At 41.9% G+C, this 23,276-nt stretch overlaps 1 protein-coding gene across 1 annotated transcript in view; it reads right to left on the reverse strand.

Annotated features, from left to right (window-relative positions):
* The window catches only part of HERC2 (HECT and RLD domain containing E3 ubiquitin protein ligase 2), a gene marked incomplete in the record, with an annotated part of 3,551,743 nt that overhangs the window by 2,437,126 nt on the left and 1,091,341 nt on the right, over positions 1 to 23,276 (reverse strand). Inside the window, 1 exon segment of the mRNA XM_044072055.1 lies at positions 13,339 to 13,509. Coding sequence (XP_043927990.1) covers positions 13,339 to 13,509 — 171 coding nt within the window.

Below are 23,276 nucleotides of genomic sequence, written 5' to 3' on the forward strand. Positions count from 1 at the left end.
CCAACGGGGTACTTAGCTTTAGTGAAGACTTTGGTTCTGAAACTCAAACTCGAATATTTCAGTAGTTGGCCGACCGGCACTTGCGAAATGCTTCTGCTTCGGGCACCGCGTGGCAAGAAAGACAAAAGAAAATGGTGTCAGCTGCATGTTTTATACCCTTGACGACCTGACGTCATGGAAGAGGAGACCGCAACTAAAGCAGGACCCAAGACTTTGGAATACAGGCCAACTGAGGGCAACCTGCCAGCAGATTACCCAAATGTAATGACTGCAACAGTGAAACACGAAGAACATCTAAACAAACATACCTGATTTTTCTTGTACTTTTGCCCCTCTCGCACCTCTGAAATACCTAGATATCAATTTTTTTTTTTAAAAGCACTGATGTACTGCGTAAGCGTGGAAACATAAGCCCTATAGGCATGCACAGTACATCAAGGAAACAGCAAGATATGGAATGAAAGCAGAACCCCACAGTGCCGTTACACAAAGACATTTTTTAAGAAAAGTTAGCAATTTGTCATTGTATATTAGCTGCACCCTCTCGATTAAACCACATCAACCATAGGTAAATCTCGAATACACCATACCCAGTTGTTGGTTATTGCTATAATAATCCCCATTTTTATACAAGTGGAAGTATAGACAAATGGTCTTAACTGATATTGCAAACAAAAACATTCTTCCATGTAAACAGGCTAGAAAATGGAAGGCATAAAACTGTAGAGCTGTCTAGTATTTAAAAAGAGATGTTTTTTGCATTTCTACAGCTTTTAGCTGTTTTTTTTTTTTTCATCAAGTATCAGATGTGGTCAATATGTCTTCAAGTGCAGGCAATTAACCTGGAAGTGTTTGAAGATGTTTCTTGTATAAATGCCTCAGAGTACATCATGACTAGTGTATAAAGGGTAAATGGCAAGCAATTCAGTGAAAATAAATGAAAGCTTGATACGGAGAGAAGTGAATACTTTTGAAAGTAGTGGCATTCCTAGCAGCCCAAGTACAACAGTGCACAACTGTGTTTATTCATTTAAGGGTAGCCCAGTGTACGCCTCTCAACCTTTTAGTGCAAGAAATCTGGACAAAGCCAAAGGACCATAATCAGGCACAATTTTTAAATACTGATCTTATAAACTTAGAAAGGTGCTAGAATAATAGATTTTGCACTGTCATGCATTTTATGAAAGATATGAAGTCTGAAACTCAAATGTTTGCAATTATTTACTGACCTCAATCTTCAATTATTTGCTATAAACCACAAATTTTATGATGAACCAACAATATGAAACAATAATCTGGACATTCTGTGAATACCTGGCCAGTTGAGAGGTATGCCCCAGTGCACTATTTCCTATAGCTAAACATCAGTTCACTGAAAGCATGCAAGCTTTTGTTTCCACATCTGGGAGGGAAAATGAGATTGGACAAACTTATCATGGAATGTCAATGGCACTGCAGGTACAGACAAAAGGCAACAGTAGGATACAAATAGCAATGCTACATGAGATACATTTCATAGGTTGGTACTAGGCTATCGGCCCTAGGGCCTATACAAGCCTAGCCATAACAATTCCCTGGCTATTTCTTCCCACACTATTTACTTCCCTGGACCCCTGTCTAGCAAGGCGACTGACGTGATCCCAGGGGTGAATTTTCTTTCTCCTATCCAATCATCAAGGCTCCTTTTGAAGAGGGCCAATGAGGCATTTGGACAGACATAAGCATGTAGATTTGGCAAAATAGTTTATTCAGCAAAATATAAAGGATAAAGGAAAAGGAAGTAATACTGATTTTTGAGAGAGACTCTAACAGTACGAGATGGTGAAATGACAGACAATAATGGCAGATTTAGTAATATGTTAGTAGCAGGGAAGGAAGATTATACTGGTATGCATTTATATTCCACCTAAAACTACTATTATGGAGCTTAATTAGGGAATATTTATTGATGTGGTCTGGAATCTGACTAAACAGTGAGGATGCATGAAGGAGACCTAGAAGAAAAAAAATAACAAAAAAGTGTAGATGTCTGAAGACATATGAGTATATTTGAAATGGAAAATGTAAATTTGCTAGCACAAACACAGAATGTGCAAGGTACCACAACTCAGCTAGACTGGATAGAAATTACACTTCACAGGGCCATAGGTATTTAACTGAAAGTTTAGAAACATCCAATAACTATTTCAGACCACATACCAATAAATATTAATGCAAAGATGCAAGGTAATGAGGTAAAAAAATGAAACATTGGTGCTTTCCTACTTATTTGTTAAAAAAGAGGAATTTAAAGAATGGGTAGTGGAAATGATTCAATAGTTTTTAGGGAAGATGTGTAGTTCTTTAGAAGAGATAGCTTGGGAAAAGGGAAACAAGAAAATGGAGCTTAAAGATAGGGTAGAAATAATAGAGAGAGAGAGAGATGGAGAAAACATCACACAAATTACATATAGGGTAGAAATAATAGAGAGAGAGAGATGGAGAAAACATCACACAAATTACATATACAGTAGAAATAATAGAGAGAGAGATGGAGACAACATCACACAAATTACATACAGGATAGAAATAATAGAGAGATGGAGAAAACATCACACAAATTACATATAGGGTAGAAATAATAGAGAGAGAGATGGAGAAAACATCACACAAATTACATATAGAGTAGAAATAAGAGAGAGAGAGAGATGGAGAAAACATCACACAAATTACATATAGGGTAGAAATAATAGAGAGAGAGAGATGGAGAAAACATCACACAAATTACATATAGGGTAGAAATAAGAGAGATGGAGAAAACATCACACAAATTACATATAGGGTAGAAATAAGAGAGATGGAGAAAACATCACACAAATTACATATAGGGTAGAAATAAGAGAGATGGAGAAAACATCACACAAATTACATATAGGGTAGAAATAATAGAGAGAGAGAGATGGAGAAAACATCACACAAATTACATATAGGGTAGAAATAATAGAGAGAGAGATGGAGAAAACATCACACAAATTACATATAGAGTAGAAATAAGAGAGAGAGAGAGATGGAGAAAACATCACACAAATTACATATAGGGTAGAAATAATAGAGAGAGAGAGATGGAGAAAACATCACACAAATTACATATAGGGTAGAAATAATAGAGAAAGAGAGATGGAGAAAACATCACACAAATTACACATAGGGTAGAAATAATAGAGAGAGAGATGGAGAAAACATCACACAAATTACATGTAGGGTAGAAATTATAGAGAAAGAGAGATGGAGAAAACATCACACAAATTACATATAGGGTAGAAATAATAGAGAGAGAGATGGAGAAAACATCACACAAATTACACATTGGGTAGAAATAATAGAGAGAGAGAGATGGAAAAAACATCACACAAATTACATATAGGGTAGAAATAATAGAGAGAGAGATGGAGAAAACATCACACAAATTACACATTGGGTAGAAATAATAGAGAGAGAGAGATGGAAAAAACATCACACAAATTACATATAGGGTAGAAATAATAGAGAGATGGAGAAAACATCACACAAATTACATATAGGGTAGAAATAATAGAGAGAGAGAGAGAGATGGAAAAAACATCACACAAATTACATATAGGGTAGAAATAATAGAGAGAGAGATGGAGAAAACATCACACAAATTACACATTGGGTAGAAATAATAGAGAAGGAGATGGAGAAAACATCACACAAATTACACATTGGGTAGAAATAATAGAGAAGGAGATGGAGAAAACATCACACAAATTACACATTGGGTAGAAATAATAGAGAAGGAGATGGAGAAAACATCACACAAATTACACATTGGGTAGAAATAATAGAGAAGGAGATGGAGAAAACATCACACAAATTACACATTGGGTAGAAATAATAGAGAGAGAGATGGAGAAAACATCACACAAATTACATGTAGGGTAGAAATAATAGAGAAGGAGATGGAGAAAACATCACACAAATTACTTACAGAATCTGTCAAAGGGAAAGTAATGCAGAAGGGGAATCTCACAGGAAAAAAGGAGGCAATTGTTGGTTACTTTAGTTTTAGATAGAGAGCAAAGGCATTTTTATCAGATGAGAAGCTGTGACTATAATAAAGTGTTGAAGGAATTTATTTCAGAGGAAAAGTGACCAAGAGTTAAATGGGATAACGTATTTCTTCTCGTAGAAGAAATGTGGTTTAGGACCACCTGATTTGAATGGATACTTTAAAGCTACACAGTTAAGGTTCATATACACAACAAAAGCAAAAGGTTACAAAATCAAAGTGAAAGTCATGATGATGGGGGGGGGGTTCAAGATGTAAGGAGAAAGCAGGATTTTGTAGGCACTTAAGGAGAAAACCAACCATATACAAACAAAAAATATTGTATGAAATAAAACATGGCAATGGAGAAAAAACATTTAACAACAGGGATGACTGCAGTAGGGGCATAGGAAACAAACAAGGGGGATCTGGAAATTGTTGTTAAAAAGTAGCAAAAGAACCAAGTTATTGGGAACAAATAGCTATGGAGAGGGCAAGTAATGAGGCCAAGCGGAAGTTTGGACTGCAGGTTAGAAACTGTTTTCCCTACTATGAACTGATAAGAGTACAAGAAAGAAAATGGACAGGGGAGACTTATGACCAGCTCTGGTAGAGCTTTTAGTTGAATTTAGAATTAATAAGGCATATAACATACTACATGACAACCATAAGAATCAATAAGATGATATTAGAAAAGATTAGAAGACAGAATGGAAAGGCAATATAAAAAATAACAGTGGAAGACATCTGTACTGCTTCCAAGAATGCAAAGTCCAGAAAGTTTTACATGCTTGTATAGGCATTTTTATACCCCAAGCATACTTCACAGAATTTTTACTTGGGTAAAAAGAAACTACTAGAGGTGCAATGTGAAAGAGTGAGGGGGAGAAAACTGGGAATATGGGCCACGGTGGGGCAGTGGTTAGCATTACTGCCTCATAGCAAGAGGTTCTTTGATTCTGTTCTTGGCTGGAGTGCCTTCTGTGCAGAGTCGGCATGTCCTCCCTGTGGTCGAGTGAACTTTACAGACACGCAGGTAGGTGTGTGAGTATGCATTGTGCCTTCTGTGAAGGTTGGGCACCAGGCTGGTAACTCAACATCACAAAAATCCACTGCCAATCAATAGCAGACCGGTGATCCGCTGTGGCGAACCCTAACTGGGAAAAGCCAAAAGAAAGAGCAAGTTGACAGACTAAAAATTCTCTGCAGAGTACTTTGTCAGAAATGTTGAGGGTGCAAATGATTTTAACTAAACAAATTATTTGTTTGAGCTAGGACAGAGTATCTGATTTGCCTAAATAAAAGCAAGGCCTTACTAATTATATTGACTGCGAAAAAAGCAATTACTAAAAAAAAAAAAAATAAAATAAAAAAAAAAATTCAAATTCTAAACGAACTGAATTCTATAAAAGAGCGGTAGGTGAGATCTATAGAAAAGGGGATAAAGCAAACCACACATAAATAAATGGAATTTGTGGGAATACTACATCAAGAATAATGCCCGGGAAGAAGAGTGAAATTTAAGGAAAGGCAGGACCCGTATAGTTTATATAACATAACCCTGCCAACGATCAAATAGGGAGCAGGTCCTAGCTGCCCTCTCTACGGTCAAGAACACAGCTTTGATGGGCCCTGATAATATCCCAGGGTGCCTCCTAAACAGCCTGAAATATGACTTATTGCCACTGGAGTCACTATTTAACTATATCCTCTAAAGCCTTTCTGCCACATGAATGGAGAACTGCAATGGTCATCCTTCTGCACAAGGGGAGGCCTTCAACAGATCCCAGGAAATACAGGCCCATTAAGTCTGACTAGTCTTGTATGCAAAGCCATGGAAAGAATTATCATGGAAATGAGTAACAGTGACAGAAAATCGTCAGGCACTGGACCCCATCCAGTCTGGTTTTCAAAGGTAAGTCATGCTTAGTAAATCAGGGGGATTTCTTTGAAAAGATCACAAAGGTAATGGTTGAGGGTAAAAATGAAAACTATGCATTACTTACCACAACACTAGATCTGTGGTGTCTACTTCCTTCCTTCCTGAAATTATAGAACTTCGGCTCCAAGTCAAATCTGAGTCCAGCCACTGTCAAGCTTTGGATCCAGTGTGCAGGCTCCTCCTCTTAACCATAATCCCTTTGTGATGAGCAACTTTAACTAAAATTGAGTTTGCCTGTAACATCAAAGTGCAGTAAACTAACCCCAGGAATACAAAAAGACTTTAGAAAGCACTAACATCACAGTGCTGAGGAAAATAGACCAATTGATAGTTGTTATCTTGAAATACAACTTTATGGTAGCTAAGGTTAGGACAGCCAGATCACTTCAGGAGTGAACACAGAGTGTCAAGAAATAAAAAATAGGACTAGGGAAGCAGGGCAGGAAGCTGAGTAAGGATGGAAGCAGACACTACAGATCTATCGTTAAGTACGTAACTTTCTCATCTGATGTTGTCTATTCTAGTCATTCCTCAATGGATGGGATAGAGTCTCCAGCTACAGTAACAGTTTGGAGGTCTCATGGAAGGAAATTCTGGATCAAAGCTGAAGTAAAGAAGGCTCTTGATCCTGACTGCATGCCTAGTTTGTAGTGTGAACTGAATGTATGGACAGTGGACCAAGCACATATGTTCATCAAGAGGTACTCTGGAAAAGAAGACTGTCAAAGCCACTACACACCTAGCTGAATGAGCCTTCGGAGATTTAGACAGTAACACACCTCTTTGTACACGAGAGAGACATTCCAAAAGCCAGTGGGAAAGTGTTAATTCAGACATCCCCTTTCCCATCTTGACAGAAAAAGAGATGAATAACTAGCCGATCTTCAACTGTCTTGGTTCGATGCAAGAAAAAACTTAGTTGGAGCTGCACATCCAGGAAATGTAAAAAAAAAGTACAGTTGTGTACACTTACCAAAAAAGTAGATGTTCGAGTGTATTCACTGTTGCAGTCATCACTTGTGGGTTATCCTACCTGATGGAAATAAAAAGGAGAAAGGAGTGAGAGAAACAGGACTGCAACAGTGAATACACTCGAACATCTACATTTATGGTAAGTGTACACAACTGTACTACGTTCTTTGTGTTTCACTGTTGCAGTCATCACTCATGGGAAGATTCCCAAAACTGAAAAATAGGGTGGGTGGAAGAAATGAAGGGACGGAGTCGCAGAATAGCCTTGCACTGCTGTAAGTGGAAGCCACAATGCCCTGCAGGACTGCTGAAGCAAAGCCTGCATTTGGAGTAAAGAGGCAGTTGGTAGTGTTTTGTGAAGGTGTGAACAGATGTCCAGGTAGCAGCTTCTAGAATATCCTTGGTAAGGATGCCTCTAAGGAAGGCAGTGGAAGTTGATGCTGCCCTAGTGGAATGGCTTCGGACAGGTTTTGAAGGTATTTTCCAGTGGGAGGAGTAGCAGAAGGGGATGCAGTGTGATATCCATTTAGAAATGGTCTGCTTGGATATAGGTTTTCCCTTGGCACTGGGGCGAAGCTGACCAGCAGCTGGTCAGTCTTTCTGAAAGACTTGGTCCTATCCAGATAGTATCTAAGCTGTCTGTGCACATCTAATGTATGTAAAATCCTTTACCCCCTATTTTGTGGGTTTGGAAAGACAGTAGGGAGATGGACAGCCTGATTAAAGATCATGTCAGATGCCACCTTAGGCATAAAGGAGGGATTGGTTCTAAGAGACACCCTTGTCTGCATGGAACATAATGAAGGGCTCAATGGCCATGACAGCCTGCAGCTCGGAGACCCTCCTGGCTGAGGTTATGGCCACCAGGAAGGCAGTCTTCAAAGAGAGGTGTTTCATTTCTGCTGAAGCAGCTGGTTCAAAAGGAGGTAAAGTCAATTTTTCCAGTACATAGTTCATGCCCCACAATGGACTGGGTGGCCTAGGTGGTCTTATGTGTGTGATACACCTCTAAGGAATTGTTTTAACAGGGGGTGGGAGAACATAGGTTGTTCTGTAGGGGGAATGAGCAGAGATAGCTGAGGCATGAATTTTGATGGAGAAGTATGATAATCCCTTTTGCACGAGCTCTGTCAGGTAATCTAGAACCAAAGTGAGAGTGGCATGGGAGCTGTTTGTACCCTTAGCTTGGCAACAGGCAGTAAATTTTTTCCATTTTGTGGAGTAGGATTTCTGGGTGCTGGACCTTCTGGTCTCCTTAATGATATCCAGAACCTGCTTGCTCAAAGGTGGCCTGATATCTGCCTCTAGGGTATAAGCCATGCGGATAGGCTGAGTGTTTGAAGATTTGGATGCAGTACTGACTCTTTTTCTTGGGTTAGCAGTTTGTGACAGGCAGGCTTCATGGGTAGCTCCTTGGTTAGGTTGAGGAGCGAGGGGTACCAGTGCTGCCTTGTGCCATTTCGAAGCAATGAGGATAGCCCTTGGCCCTTCCTCCCTGATCTTTAGAAGTACCCTGGGAATAATGGGCAAGGGAGGGAAGGCGTACACAAGCAGGCTGCCCCAGTAGAAGGAGAGAGCATCCACCTTCCAAGCTCATGGGTGGGACTCCCTGGTGCAGAACCTGGTCAATTGCCTGTTTTCTACGGATGCAAAGAGGTCTACCGCTGGCGTCTCCCAGAGGTGTATGATGATGAGGAAGGTCTCCTTGTGTAGCTGCCACTTGTGGGGGTTCAGGACACTTCTGCTGAGGTGGTCTGCTAGGGTGTTGTGATCCCCTGGGATGTACAGGGCTATCAGATGTAATCCCATCATTGAGACTGTCTGCCAGATTAGCATGGCTAGATGACAAGGGGGGTAGGAGTGTGTCCCCTCCCCCACTAGTTGATGTACCACATAACCGTGGTGTTGTCCGTTTTGATCAAGAGCACTCCTGGTCTGAAGTGGGCTTTGAAAGCTGTTATAGCCCTGTGCACCACTACCATTTCCTTCAGGATGATGTGGAGGGCTACATCCCTCTGATCCCAGCTGCCCTGAGTGCACTTCTCCTAAGTGAGCCCCCAGGCTACGTCTGAAACATCTGTGGTGATAGTCTGGCCTTGGGGAAGGGTAATAAATGGTAGACCCCTGCTGAGGGTACAGACTTCTGCCCACCATAGAAGTTCCTTCCTTAAGCAGGGAATCAGAGGCAGTTGTTGTTCCAGTGACAGAGTGTTGACACCATAGGTTTCTTAGGTACCACTGCAGTTTTTTCATGTGAAACCTAGCCAAGGGCACCAACAGGCTGCAGTGTACCCTAGTGCTTGCAAGAACTTCCTTGCTGTGAGGTGTGTCCTGTGAGCTAACTGGGAAAAGTACAGGGAGAGAAAGCTCTGCTTTTTATGGAGAGAGGAAGGCTCTTTGTGTGGATGTGTCCAGGTGAGCTCCCAAGAAGGTTATCCGTCTTATGGGTTGGAATTGGGATTTTTCCTTGTTGATGGTAAATCCCAGAGAGGTTAGAAGGGTTTGGACAAAAATGAGATCCTGCAGGAGTTTTTCGCTGTTGTCTATCTGGATGAGACACTCGGCCAGAAAGGGCTAATATGTTCTGTCTGCAAAAGGCAATGACAGGAGCCAGGCATTTGGTGAAGACTCGGAGTAGTAGATAAGCCAATGGGGAGAACGGAGAATTGAAAGTGCTGTCATCCTGCTCTGAAGTGTAGGAAATTCCTGCAGGACTCCCTTTTGGGGATATAGAGGTAGGCATCTTTTAGATCTAGGTTCACTAGCCAAGCATTTGGTGTCAGCATTGGAAAGAGTTTTTGAAATGTTAGCAGTTTGAATTTTGGCACTAGGAGGGACAGGTTTAATGTGGATAGGTCTAGAATAGGGTGCCAAGTGCCCTCCTTTCTGGGTACTAGGAATAACCGTGAATAAAACCCTTTTCCCTGCTTGTTCCTCTTGTACTGGCAACACTGCCCTTTGAGCACACAGATTTTGAATCTGGCAGAGGGCCTCTGTCCTCTGATTTGCTGGTATGTCTGGATAACATGAAAAACTTGGGATCTCTTTGAAAGAGAATTTGTACCCTTGGGAAATGATGTTTAGGACCCACTGATATGCTGTGATGGTTTGCCACTTGTCTATGAATAGAGACAGCCTTCCTCCTAGCCTGTGGGGTGGATGTGGGGGGCAGAGAGGAGCGGGGGAGTCAGTGAGTCCTTAGGGTAGGGAGTAGACTTAGAACTCCCTTGCCTAGGAGTGGTAGAGGTCCACTGTCTAGGCCTCTGCTGGCTTTGGTGCTGTTGCCTGGGGGGGGCCTATCTCTGAGTCTTTCCTTTGCACAGTTTTGGCTTGGGCAAGAAAGGACCAGTGCTTGGTGGGAAAGTTCCTACTGAAATTGGGGGAGGGGGGTTGTACCTGTAGAACGTCTTTGACTGTCTGCATGGACTTGGCCATAACCTCCATTTTCTTAATCACCTCCTCTGCTTTAGGGCCAAACAATTGTTCTCTATCCAAGGGGGCGTCCAGAAGTTTTGATTTAACGTGATCAGGCAAAGGTTGTTCTCTCAACCATGCATGTCTCCCAATGACTGATCCAGAAACAGCAGCCCTGCTAGAGGCTTCTAAAGCATCAAATCCGCAATGCAGGGAATGTTTTGCTGCTTGAGTGTATCAGATCTCCTAGCTCTCTAGTAGTAGTAGTACTCTCTGGTAAAGGAGGAAATGTTCTGCTTTAATAATTCCAGCGTGTTCTGTTGATATTTAATCATATGGAATTGGCGGATGAGGGCTCTAATGGCTAGGGTAGCTGAAGTGTATACCTTTTTGCCCCATTGGTCCAAGGCTCTGCTCTCCTTGTCAGAGGGTATTGGATTTTTGGAGGAACTGACCCTAGCCCCCTTGGGACCCAGAGTGATGACCTGTGCGTCGGCTGCAGGGTTTTTGAATAAATACTTACGGGTATCTGGCACCCTATATCTATCAGGTTTTCTGGGTGCTGGAGAGAGGGCATCAGGGGTGAGGCCAGACTCCAGGAAGACATCCTCCACCACATGCAGAATGGGAGGGATGGCTATGGGATTGTGCTGTGGTAAGTCCAGGAACTCTCTCAATCTCTTTTTTGATTGTGGGTAGTCCTGAGCTTCCCAATGCAAATGCTCTCTGAGGGTATTTATGGTCTCCCCAAATGAGAGGTCCTCAGGAGGGGATGCAGAAGGAATGGATTACTCAGCATCTGAATCCTCAAAGGCTGTCAGGGACTGTTGTTCAGTGTCTTGAGTCCAGAAATTCTGAGTCCTCTGACTCTGGCTTTGAAAGCACTTCTGGAGAAAGGTCCATTTTTCTTTTGCCTGGAGTAGCTTGAGCAGACTGGTTTCCTCTGATGAGAGTGATTAAATCCTCAGCCATCAAAAGTAACTGCTGTGACTGAGCAGGTTGGGTGGGAGGCTGTTGGTAACTGAGCATCAAGGAAGGAGTTTCCTAGGAGTGGCCTTGCTTTTAAGCCTCAGTGATTCAATGGGCCTGGGTACAGTTTTGGCTGGTGGCGTGGCCATCGGTCTTCGTCTGGTGTCGGTCTCCACGGAAATTGTGGCTGCAAAGCGGCTTTGGTCCCAACTGCGGGCTGACGACTGACATTTTGGAAGGAGAAGCCTAATCCGGCGGCATACCGGACTCCAAACGGGTCTCTGCTATTTGCCAGGCAAGGTGGTAAAGAGAAAATTATCCCCGACTGCTTCCAGAGGTAAGCAATCAGGCCGCTCTTCAGGAGCGCTGATAGGGTTGTCCACAGAAGGAATCTCTGGATCCCTGATTACATGGACCCCCCCCCTTCTGTCTCTGAAGGCGCATTTTCTGGTTGAGTTCCCCCTCTGCCCGGGAGGGGGGACTCACCACGTGTGTCACAGAAAGGACACTCGGGGGGGGGGGGTTTGTACCACATTTTTCCACTCCTCTGATTCCTAGAATAGGATCATTGGGGGGGGGGGGTTGAAAAAATGTATGCCTACCACAGACAAGGTCTTACCATCCTTTTCACACCTGGCTAAAGTGTCTTCTACCTTAGGGCCAAAAAGAGAAGAGGCCTCTATGGGGGCATTAAGGAAGGAATATTTAAAGGGATCCACAAAGTCACATAAGCACATCCATGTGCCACATCTCGTGACAACGCCTGCGCCCGCTGCTCTAGCCGCCTCTTTGGTAGAATGAGAAATCAACTGCATGGAAGAGTTAGAGATGCAGTGGATATAAAAAGTGTACACACCCCTGTTAAAATGCCAGGTTTTTGTGATATAAAAAATGAGACCAGAATAAATAATTTCAAAACTTTTCCCACCTTTAATGTGCCCTATAACTTGTAAAATTCAATTGAAAAACAAACATGATAGGGGGAAAAATAGAAAAAAAGTACAATAAGCTGGTTGCATATGTGTGTACACCCTTAAATTAATACCTTGTTGAAGCACCCTTTGATTTAATTACAGCATTCAATCTTCTTGGGTAGGAGTCTAACAGCATGGCACATCTCGACTTGGCAATATTTGCCCACTTTTCCTTGCAATCATCCGAGGTGTCTGTATATATCTAAGTTGGAATTTGTGAGAACTACTTTGTGAGACAAGTGGATCTGTGTGTGTAGAAGATGAGAATGTTGGGACCACACTGTTTTCGGGTACCACTGAACTTTCCTCAAGTTCAACCTGGGTAAAGGGAGTATTGGGATGGCTGCTGCCATGAATCCCAGAGTTCTTAGGAGCATCTTCTGCTCACTCCCATCATCCCCTGTCCAGTCCTTCCATCACCCGTCCCACTACTCACACTCTCTCATATGGGTTCATCAAAATACTTTGGTACAAAATCATCTAAATAACCACTCTGCTTTACAAGACCTCATGGATTACACATCTTCCGTTCTATAATTTATTTTCTTTGTTAAATACACCTTAACATCAATTTTATCACTGTGAGAAAAACAGAACTTAAATGCTAACTTTGCTACAAATAATTAACTCATTGTTTTTTACTTAGTACCTCAATTTCTAACAGACTTTCTTAAAAAGCTGTCACTATATTTCTACGTAAATAAAACAGAAAGATGTCACACAAACAAAAATCCTACCCATACGTAGTGAATGCACCAAGGAAAGTAATGGACCTACAAAAGTATATTTATCTGGTATACTATTATTTCTACCTTTATCACAGCCAAAAATACATATGAAATATTACAATATTCTGCAATTCAGGAATGAGCCTGCAACTTCAACTGTTTGCATGAAATTTCGGCAAAACTCAAATGCTCATAGTTACTGCCAGCTTGACAGTTTTTCACAACACGAGCTTCTCATTGAAGAAACACATTTTAAGTGCTGTTCTGTTAAAAATCAAATGTGCAACTCACCAAGTATACTGTTTCCAGCCAGAAACTGAGCCTGGAAATCCTTTATGTCATACACTGTTCCATCGATAACTGTCCAAAACCCGCCATCTTTATTGTGGTTCTCCAAGTCAGCTTTGCCTATTAATGTAACTTCTTCATTGCTCCTAGAATTTTGACCACTGAAAAAAGAGCCTGTAATGGAAGAAACATTCCCAGTAATTACTTTTTAAACTACTTTGAAACAAATAATCTATAAGCACTGAAATTCTAATCTCTTTACACTAAGATTTCACATTTTCACATAGGCATATGTTATGAAGAAATAAGTTACTTAGGGTACTCACCAGTGCATTGAACCCGCTACGAATCTGAGGTATCTTCTGCAGTTTTGTCTGATAGGAACATGCAGGTATGCCACTTTGAGGTCCAAAGTCACAAGCCAAGCTTTCTTGCCCAGCATGGGAAGAAGCTGCTCTAATGTCAACATTATGAATTTCGGAACATCCAGGTAAGTGTTTAGAGATGAAAGATCCAGAATGGGCCTCCAGGCTTTGTCCTTTCTGGGTACCAGAAAGAGTCTTGAGTAAAATCCTCGTCCTTGCTCCTGTGATGGTACCTTTTAAATAGTTCTCATATCCATGAGTGCTGCAATTTGTTTTTGAGCCTCTGCCCATTGATTTGGTGACAGATTTGGCATTCCTTTTAACCTTGGCAGTGTGTGAAAGTGGAACCTGTAACCTTGAAATACAATGTTGAGAACCCATTTGTCTTTGGTGATCATTTGCCAATTGTGGTAGAAGAGTGCCAGTTTTCCTTCGAAGGGGGCTGTCAAGAAGGATTTGTTTGTTTGGCAGCTGTAGTGGGAAGTCATTGGAGCTGTTTTTTATATGATTGGGGCCTGTCTTCCCCTTCTTTCTGGCCTGATGCAACCTATTGTCGAGGCCATTAAGTACCTTGTGTTTGACCTCTACCTCTTGGACGTCTGTATCTTCCCCTTTGAGGTCTGTCTGTAATTAGAAAGGACCAGTTCTTAGTTGGCCAGTTCCTGCTAAATCTAGGAGGCTGAACCTGTAAGAAATCCTTCACCATTTGCATAGATTTTGCCTTATCCTCCATTTTCTTTAGTACCTCTTCTGCCTTAACTCCAAATAACACATCCTGCTGCAAAGGTGCATCCAATAATTTTGCTTTAACATGATCTGGTAACGTATGTTCTTTTAACCAAGCATGTCTCCTAATGACAGAGCCTGTAACTGCTGCTCTGCAGGAGGCCTCTAGAGAATCAAAACCACATTGCAAAGTATGCTTTCCCACTTGTTCAGCTGCATGCAATAAATCCTGCAATTCTTTAAAATTAGGAGGACCTGATTCTGGAAGCATTTTTTGTTTTAACTGAGACAGTAAAAATTGCTGATATTTTAACATGTGAAACTGGCAATTTAAGGCTCTCATTGCTAAAGTTGCAGACGTATATACTTTCCTTCCCCATCTGTCTAATGCTCTGGAATCTCTGTCAGAGGGAACTGGATTCTTGGCTGATGAAGCCTTAACTCCTTTGGGTCCCTGAGAAATAGTTTCGGGGTCAGCTACAGGGCTTTTATACAGAAATTTATGAGAGTCAGGGACTGTAGTATCTGTCAGGTTTAACAGGGGCTGGAGGTAAGGAATCAGGATTTAAGCCGGATTCAGTATACACATCATCCACAATATCTAACACTTGCGGAATAGCAAGGGGTCTGTGTTGAGGTAATAAAAGGAAGTCTCTGAACCTTTTCTTGGATTCTGAATAATCCTGGCCTTCCCAGTGGAAATGCTCCCTCATAGTATGTAGGGTTTCCCCGAAGGAGTAGTCCTCAGGCGGTGAGGCTGATGGAATACATTCCTCAGCATCAGAATCCTCATAAGGGGGTAAAGAGTATCCTAGGTCTGAGGATGAATCAGAAGAGATGGACAACACCTGGTCGGATGAGTCATAGTCTGCATCCTGTCTAGGCCTTTTATCAAGAGGGGGATGGGACCCCCTGATCAGAGTGATTAGGTCTTCGGCCATTTTGAGCATTTGTTTCTTAGGCATGGAGGCCTGCCCTGGAGAATGCTGTATTTGTTTCTTTGACTTTAAAGGAGGCTTAGACTTAGCTGAGGGTTTAATGCTTAACTGAGTAGGTCTGAAGACACCATCTGTAGCTGTGGGTTGCTCAGCTACTCTGGATCCCTCTGAAAGGTTAGTCTCGGTAGGCTGGAGAACTTGTGTGTCCAAAGGCCCAGCCATCTCCACGTGGGAGTCAGAGGCGGCTTGTGGTTCTACAGAAGCGGTCATCAGGGGCTGCGAAGCCGCCTCGCTGAAAACCGGAGAACAGGCGACTGGCCTAGAAGAGGCTTCGTCGTCAGTTTTGGGCCTCGGATGCCTATCCTTGTCTTTGCATTTTTTGTGTATTCCGGTCGTCGGAAGTTCCGACGGCATGGTATAATTGAATTTTCTACCAAAATAATGTCGGGCAAAATCAAACAGACGTTTAATAGTGCGCTTGTTAAACCTAGCACAAAACAGACAACCAGTGACGTTGTGGTCAGGGCCTAAGCATGGGATACAATAGGAGTGGAAATCCTTATGAGGTATTTGCTTCCCACAAAAAATACAGTAATTAACTTTTACTGACATCGGTCTGAGGCAAGAAAAAGTTTCCCCAACGGGGTACTTAGCTTTGTAGAAGACTTCGGTTCTGGATTCGGAATGAAAATCTCAGGAGACGGCCGACCAGCACTTGCAAACTGCTTTTGCTTCGGGCACCGCGCGGCAAGAAAGACTGAAGAAAATGGCGCCGGCTGCATCTTATATACCCCCGTCGCACTGACGTCAGGGAGGAGGTGACAGCAACTGACGCCGGACCAAGACTTTGGAACTCAGGCCGACTGGGGAACCGCCTGACGGCAGGATAACCCAAGTGTAATGACTGCAGCAGTGTAACACTATGAACATCTGCAATATCAGCATGTTTTCGTGATAAAACTTCCAGATGAAGCTTTCAATCAACAGAAAACAGTGCGATTAACTAGCGGCTGTGGAGGCATGAGGTTGTAAGACCGCCACAGTACAGAACTCATCTAAACATCAGAAATTATCATAAAACAAATTTCAAGGGATTATTTTACACTTGACAAAATCAAAAAGGGACATTACAGTGTTGTGGAACATTTTAAGACAATTCCAAATCTTCTTGGGATACAAAATTAATGAAGCTAAAACAAAGGCAATAAAGGTAAATTATGTACTCACGCACAAACTGGTCCAGCAATATCTATATTTATGGGGACATGATAAATTGAAGTATTTAGGAACATGAACTAAAAATGACACCGTTGTAGCAGCTAAGGATATGTGGCAGGAGACTATACAGAAGACAATACAAAAACTGAGAAACTGAAAGCTTCATTATATGGATATGGATTGTAAGATAAAAGCAGTTAAAATGTTTTTTATCCCTTTAGTATTAACCAGAAGAGAAGTTGTGGACAGCAATTAAAGAGTCGAAGGATTTTACCTGGGAGGGGAAGATAGCAAGGCTCAAGTGGGATAAATGGACACTTCCAGAAGAACGAACAAGACTGACTAGGATTACCCGATTTAAAGGGGTATTTTAGAGCAATACAGTTAAGGCTCTTATACATAGCACAAGTAGAAAACTATAATTCAAAGTGGAAAGAGATGATGACATGGGAAAAAGCTCAGGAAACAAGGAGAAACTGGGATTTTGGATGCAGATCTTTAAGGAGAATGACAATAATTATACAGAATATTATATTCACAAAGTAGTAGAAAGTATTTTAAAAAGTAAGCCAGCATGGGAAAGAAAAGAGATTCTGCCAATAGGGGTGACTACAATTAAGGATACAGACAACAGGCAAGAGGGGGCTGAAATTTATTGGAAAAATAATTGGCAAAGGATCCAAGGTACTGGGAGCAAACAACTAGAAAGGGAAAGGTGAAAGAATGGGAAGACGGCAGGAATTTATTTGGACTGCAGGTTAGGGACTGCCTTGCCTATGAAGGACTGATATCAAAATAAAGGCAAAGAGAAAGTAGGGGGGTCCTAAACGAAAGACCAGCAGTGGCAGAGTTTTTAACAGAATCAAGAACAGAAGCTACTGTTAAAAAGGAATAATTAGTACAGCATGTAAAATAATGCATGACAACTATAAGAATCAATCAGAGGAGCTTGGAAATGAGTGGGAAGAGAGACTGGATAAGCAATTCACAAAGAGACAATGGGGATATATGTATATCTCCCAAATATGCAACAAAGTCTAGATTATTTCAGATTTTTGCTTGGAAGTGTTTGAATAGATATTTTTATATCCCAAGTAGACTCCAAAGATTTTTTCCTCGGGTAGACAGCAAATGTTAGAGGTGTGACAGGGAAGAAAGAGGCAACTGGGAACATGTTTTCTGGGAGTGTAATGAGTTGGCAGACCTTAAAGATTCCCTGAAAACTGACTTGTCAGAGATACTGGGTGAGCAAACTGGTGTAACTAAGGAAATGATCTTTTTGTGGTAGGATACAGAATAAGAATTGCCTAGACATATAGTAAGGCCTTGATGAGTCTAATTATGGTAGCTGCCAAAAAAGTAATTACAAATGGAAATCAAAGACTAAACCAACTTTGCTAGTAGTGAATATAATAACAGCGATAAAGCTACTCAAATTGGATCATTAGAAAAGGAAAGGAACAAAAACTACATAAGAATTATGGGAATATTATATGCAGAGGAGAAAGGAGGTTTAAAAAAAACGGAGGATTTGAATGAGTTATGTAATACCTAATTGATAATGACTGGATATAATAAGTGAAGTATAATATTTGCAACTACAGTTGTCTCAACATGGTCTATGATGCATAATGCTTGCAACTAAAATTGTGTTAATATGGTTTGTTTTTCCACTTATACAAATGTAAGACTGCCTATGTCATACGTGATAAAAACAAAAGGTTAAAAATCCACAGAAACCAATAATCACCTTAAAATAAACACTACAACACATATATGGTGCAGACAAGTAAAACCAAAGCATATACCAAACTTCTAATAAGAAAAAACAGTCAGACGAGCAGAGAACATTATTCAATCACTAATAGAAAGGAAATAAAAACTCCATAGAATTTATTAACTGAGCTCAGTTGGCTGAACAGATCCAGAGCAAGGAGCAGTCTTCCAAGAGATGCTTCTCTTTATGGTACTAGAAAGCTAAAAGGGTCCTGTGTGTGGTTCTGTAAGGTAGTCCCTGTACTGCCAGATGATTGGTGCATCACACCCACAGACAGGGAATGGAAGAGACTGTGAACTTTAGTAGATTGCTAGAGGAAAGTAAGCATGAAGCCACTATCCAAAATGTGAGTAAGCCAGTGCATTTGCTGAACAGCTACTAACATTTTAGCAGCTGACCTTCAACATCAAGAGCCATCAGCATCTTGGTTGGTGGCAAAGACCAATTTCAGTAACTGATTCACTGAAAGTGAATTCAGTACAACTCTGATGAACTCACAGGTTCAGAGAGTCATAGGTGGTTACTAGGCTAACCACCACCAGGGCCTTTATAAGCCTAACCATGTATCCCGAATTAATCTTGCATGTATTTTAAGCCTTATAGGTTATTTTAAGGGGAAAATGTATGCTAGGATATGATTTATAGACTGCTTCTGTCCATTAGAGACATAGGTGCTAGACATGTGATGAATTTCTGATTTCACATCCACTGCTCCAAGTTATGCTTGAATAGGGTTAGGGAAGAACTCTGCTTCACATGGATGGGAAACCTGTTCCAGAGGTGGGGATTTCTGTGAGCAACATAACTATCCCTCCAACAAGTCCTATTTATGTTGCAAGTAAGGTTCACATCCCTAGATCAAGCAGTTTTGATGATATTGATTTTGCAGATTGCAAAAGGCTCATGACAGTGGAATCCAAGGATGTCTTGTATGCCAGGCACAGTCTATAGGAAACAGAATATAGTGAAAAGGCTTTGAGGTGATCTGCATACGACATCTTGTTTATACCCTGTATTTTACTGAGGTATCTCTGTGAATGTTCCATTTGCTGCATGTGCCTGGTTAGGTACACATAGAAGGAAGCATTGTACTCAGTGATAGGTCTGATAAGAAATGAATCAAGAAGGATGATGACCTTATTGGACCTGGATGACACACCCTTGCTTACAAGTTGAACAACATAGAATGATTAGCTTACTACCTTAAACACATATTGATTGAAAGCTACATTACTATCCACATATGTTCCAAATCTTAACTATAAGGTCCACTCTTAGGGTGTGTTATCTATGAGATAGTTTCCTAGGGTGGCAGACTTCCCCAAAAGCTACTATTATGCATTTCTTGGCATTGAGTTTTGGTCATCTAGAGGCCTCTGACATTGACTTTGACTTCCGAGAAGTAAATGCCAAAAAGGAGCAGAACCAGCAGAGATCCCCAAGGGACTCCACTAGTAACCAGCCTCTTTGTGAAGTTGGTCCCCTCATCCTAACTTCTGGGATCATATCCGAGAGACAGCTGGCAATCCAGTGCATAACACAGGGGTCAATGCCCAATTCTGAGAGTTTTTTTTACAATGCCCAAGGGGGGTACTGCATCAAATGCCTTAGCCAGGTCAAAGTAGGCAGTATGTTTTACTCTTCTCCATCCACTGCCTTGGTGACCTTTTCAAAGGAGTCCACCAGCTTTAGTAGGAATGACCTGCCTTTGATAAAGCCACAGTGGGTTGGATCCAATGTCTGAAGGCCTACTATGTCATTATTAATCATATCAATAATTTCTTTCTATGGCTTTGCATATGAGACTAGTAAGACTTGTGAGTCTGTAGTTCCCAGGGTCTGCTGATGGACTGCCCTTGGGATGACTGTTGCAGTCTTCCATTCTTATGGCACAAAGCCTGTTGAGATGTTATGGTTAAATGATAACTTCAGATGTCCACACAGGTCATGCTTCAGGCTACTTAGGAAGCACCCTAAGATATTATCGGGACACAACGAATTGCTGTTATTAGCCTTAGAGTACTTTTAGGATCTGCTCCCTAGTAATAGTTGGGGGCTATGTTTGATGGTATTACTGGGGGGGGTGGGTAGCTGAAGGGGGGGGGGGGGTTACATTGGAGCTAGATTTGGCAGCCAGCAGATTTGTTGCATCTTCCAGCTCAGTGTAAGACAGAAATGAAAATTCAGTATTTCTGGTCTACCAGGGTGGGTGGGTGGAAGTGTGTGTGTGGGGGGGGGGCAAGGTCCCTTAAATAGTCAATATGTCTTATTTGACTGTTCTTTGTTCTTGGGGGTTCCAACTTTCCTTTTAGAATCTTCCCGCCATTGCTTTATTAACATCTGCTTACCAGCATTCTGCTGAGACTGTTTATTTTGTTTCTTGCCAAACGTGGATGAGGGAGCAGAAAAAAATCCCCTGGAACATTTAGAGAAGGGATGAAAATGGATTCCTTGAATCAGCTTAACTCCCTCATCACATTTTCTGATAACCTCTGCAGCGGGGGGGGGGGGGGGGGGTGTCTAATAAATCTATATCTAAAGGAGACCTCAAAAATTTAATTTTTGACATCTGGGAGGTTCAGAGAATGCAACCATGCAAACTGCCTGGAAGCAGTAAAAGAAAGTTATGTACTCACCATAATCTGTGTTGTCTGCTTCAGTCTTCATCAAACCTGTGGCTCTTGGTTCAGACCTCGGAACTGACTCGGCCACTGGCAGGTTAAAGCTTCCAAGGTAGAGCTCCTCCCACACTACCCATACTACCTCGCTCCTCCCAGACACCACAAATAGAGTTTGCTGTTAATTAGAGTTTGCTGTTAATTTTCCCAGTATAAGAGATGCTCAGGAACTCAAAACAGGAATGAAGGGTCCTAGTACTATTCATCAGGTCGGTCCTTCAGCTACAAGGAAGGAGGGAGGGAGGGGAGGTTGATGAAGACTTAAGCAGACAACACAGATGGAATGTTATGGTGAGTATTTAACTTCTTTACCTGATGTTACCTGTTTAGTCTTCCATCAACCCTATGAAACAGAGTCCCCAGGTACATAGATATAGGTGGCTTTATGGAAGGATATTCTGGAGTACTGCACTGTTAAAAGCAGCCCTATTTCTCAAGATATCAAGTTTGTCAATTGTGAGAACTTGCCCATGAATCATCCCCACAAATGTCTTCCAAAGAAACCCTAGACCAAAAAGGTGGAGACATGGCTACGGATCTTGTGGAATGAACTCTGGCTTGCCTAGGTAAAGGAATCTGAGAAAGCCACAAACGGTCATATTTTCTGAAAAATGTTGTTCTATACAGGTAGAAGTGCAATTGTCAAAAGTCTAAGAGGTGCAACATATATTCTACCTTATTCTGAAATTTGGGAAAAACACAGAGGTTAATGGATTAAGGGTATGTACTGAAGAGACTTTCAGCAAGAAAGAGGGATTAGTATGTAAAAGTAACTGGTAACTGCCTTTAAAAAAATAAGATAGGAGGATTTGGAAGATAGGGCTTGAAGCTCTGGACACCCCTTTGGCAGAAGTAATGGCTACTTAGCGGTTTTCCAGGTTCAAAGGGAGGTAAAGTCAGAACGTGGAATACCAAAGTAAGATCCCAAGGAAGGGTAGGATCATTGATAGGGGGACGAAGAAGAAACGTGCCTCTGAGAAAAGCTTTGCAAAGCCTACAAGAAGCTAAGGATGCAGCATTTTCTCCAATAAGGAAATTAGAAATGGTTGCCAACTAAACTTTGACAGTAGACAAACTGGCCCTCGAATGAAACAGACCAGCTAGGAAATCCAAGACTGATGAGATGGGCACCGTGAGTGGGTCAATATGATAATGCTGCTGGGCCCAAATGGAAAACCTTTTCCACTTACTTTTATAAATCTTCCTGGTAGAAGTCTTATGGGAGGAAATCAGAATCCTCAGCATTTTGCTGGATTGTCTAGCCATCATTGGAATTGGAGAAAATATGCAGTTAATTTCAGGTTAAGATCCAGATATAGTTACCCTGAGGGGTGAGACAGAAGATCTGAAAAGGGTTCCAGAGTCCACGGAGGGCAAATCAGATGAGACCACAGAAAGGTGAACCAGATTTGTCGAGGCCAAAAGGGAGCAATGAGGATCACTTTGCACTTCAACCTGCATGCTTTCTGAAGAAATTTGGGAATCAGATGAACAGGTGGGAATGCATAAAGTAGACCGGGAGGCCAAGCATGGACTAGAACATCTCTAGGTGACTGTCCCTGTGGAGGAATCAGGGCAAAGTACCTGCTGCACTTGCCCTTGAGGGAGAAGTGAAGAGGTCGCAGCAAGGTTGACCCCATTTGTGGAAAATCCTGTTTGCCACTGACTGATGCAGAGATCACTCGTCTGGCAACAATAAGATTCTGCTGAGCCTGTCTGCCAGTATGCTGTGCTCCCCCAAAATGTGTGTTGCAACTAGAAACCGGTTGGTAGAAAGAGCCCATTGCCACACACTCATTGCTTCTTGGAAAAGGAGGGTAAGATCTGGTTCCACTTTGTTGATGTACCACACAACTGACACATTGTTGGTTTGAATCTCAATTGTCCCTAGAGGGAGAAGGGAGTCAAGTGCTTGCAAAGCTAGAAGCACCACCCTCATCTGTAGGACAGTGATATGCAGGTTGGCCAACCGAGGAGTCCACGTGCCTTGAACTGTCCTTCCCAGGTAATGCTCCCCCCACCCCAGCCGGCAGGCATCTGTGGTCAGCGTGGCGATGGGAGTGGGGAAAATCAATGGGTGACCTTGTGTGACTTCTGGATCATGAAACCACCACAACAGAGAAATTCTGCCCACCTGAGACAATCTTATAGGATGATTCAGGGGTTGGTGCAGAAGGGACCATTGAACTGACAATGTCCACTGAAGAACTCTCATGTGTAAGAGGGCTGTCAGTAGTAA

Source organism: Protopterus annectens, chromosome 5.part0, assembly GCF_019279795.1.
Source record: "Protopterus annectens isolate FY-2018-M chromosome 5.part0, PAN1.0, whole genome shotgun sequence".
Classification (NCBI taxonomy): Eukaryota; Metazoa; Chordata; order Ceratodontiformes; family Protopteridae; genus Protopterus; species Protopterus annectens.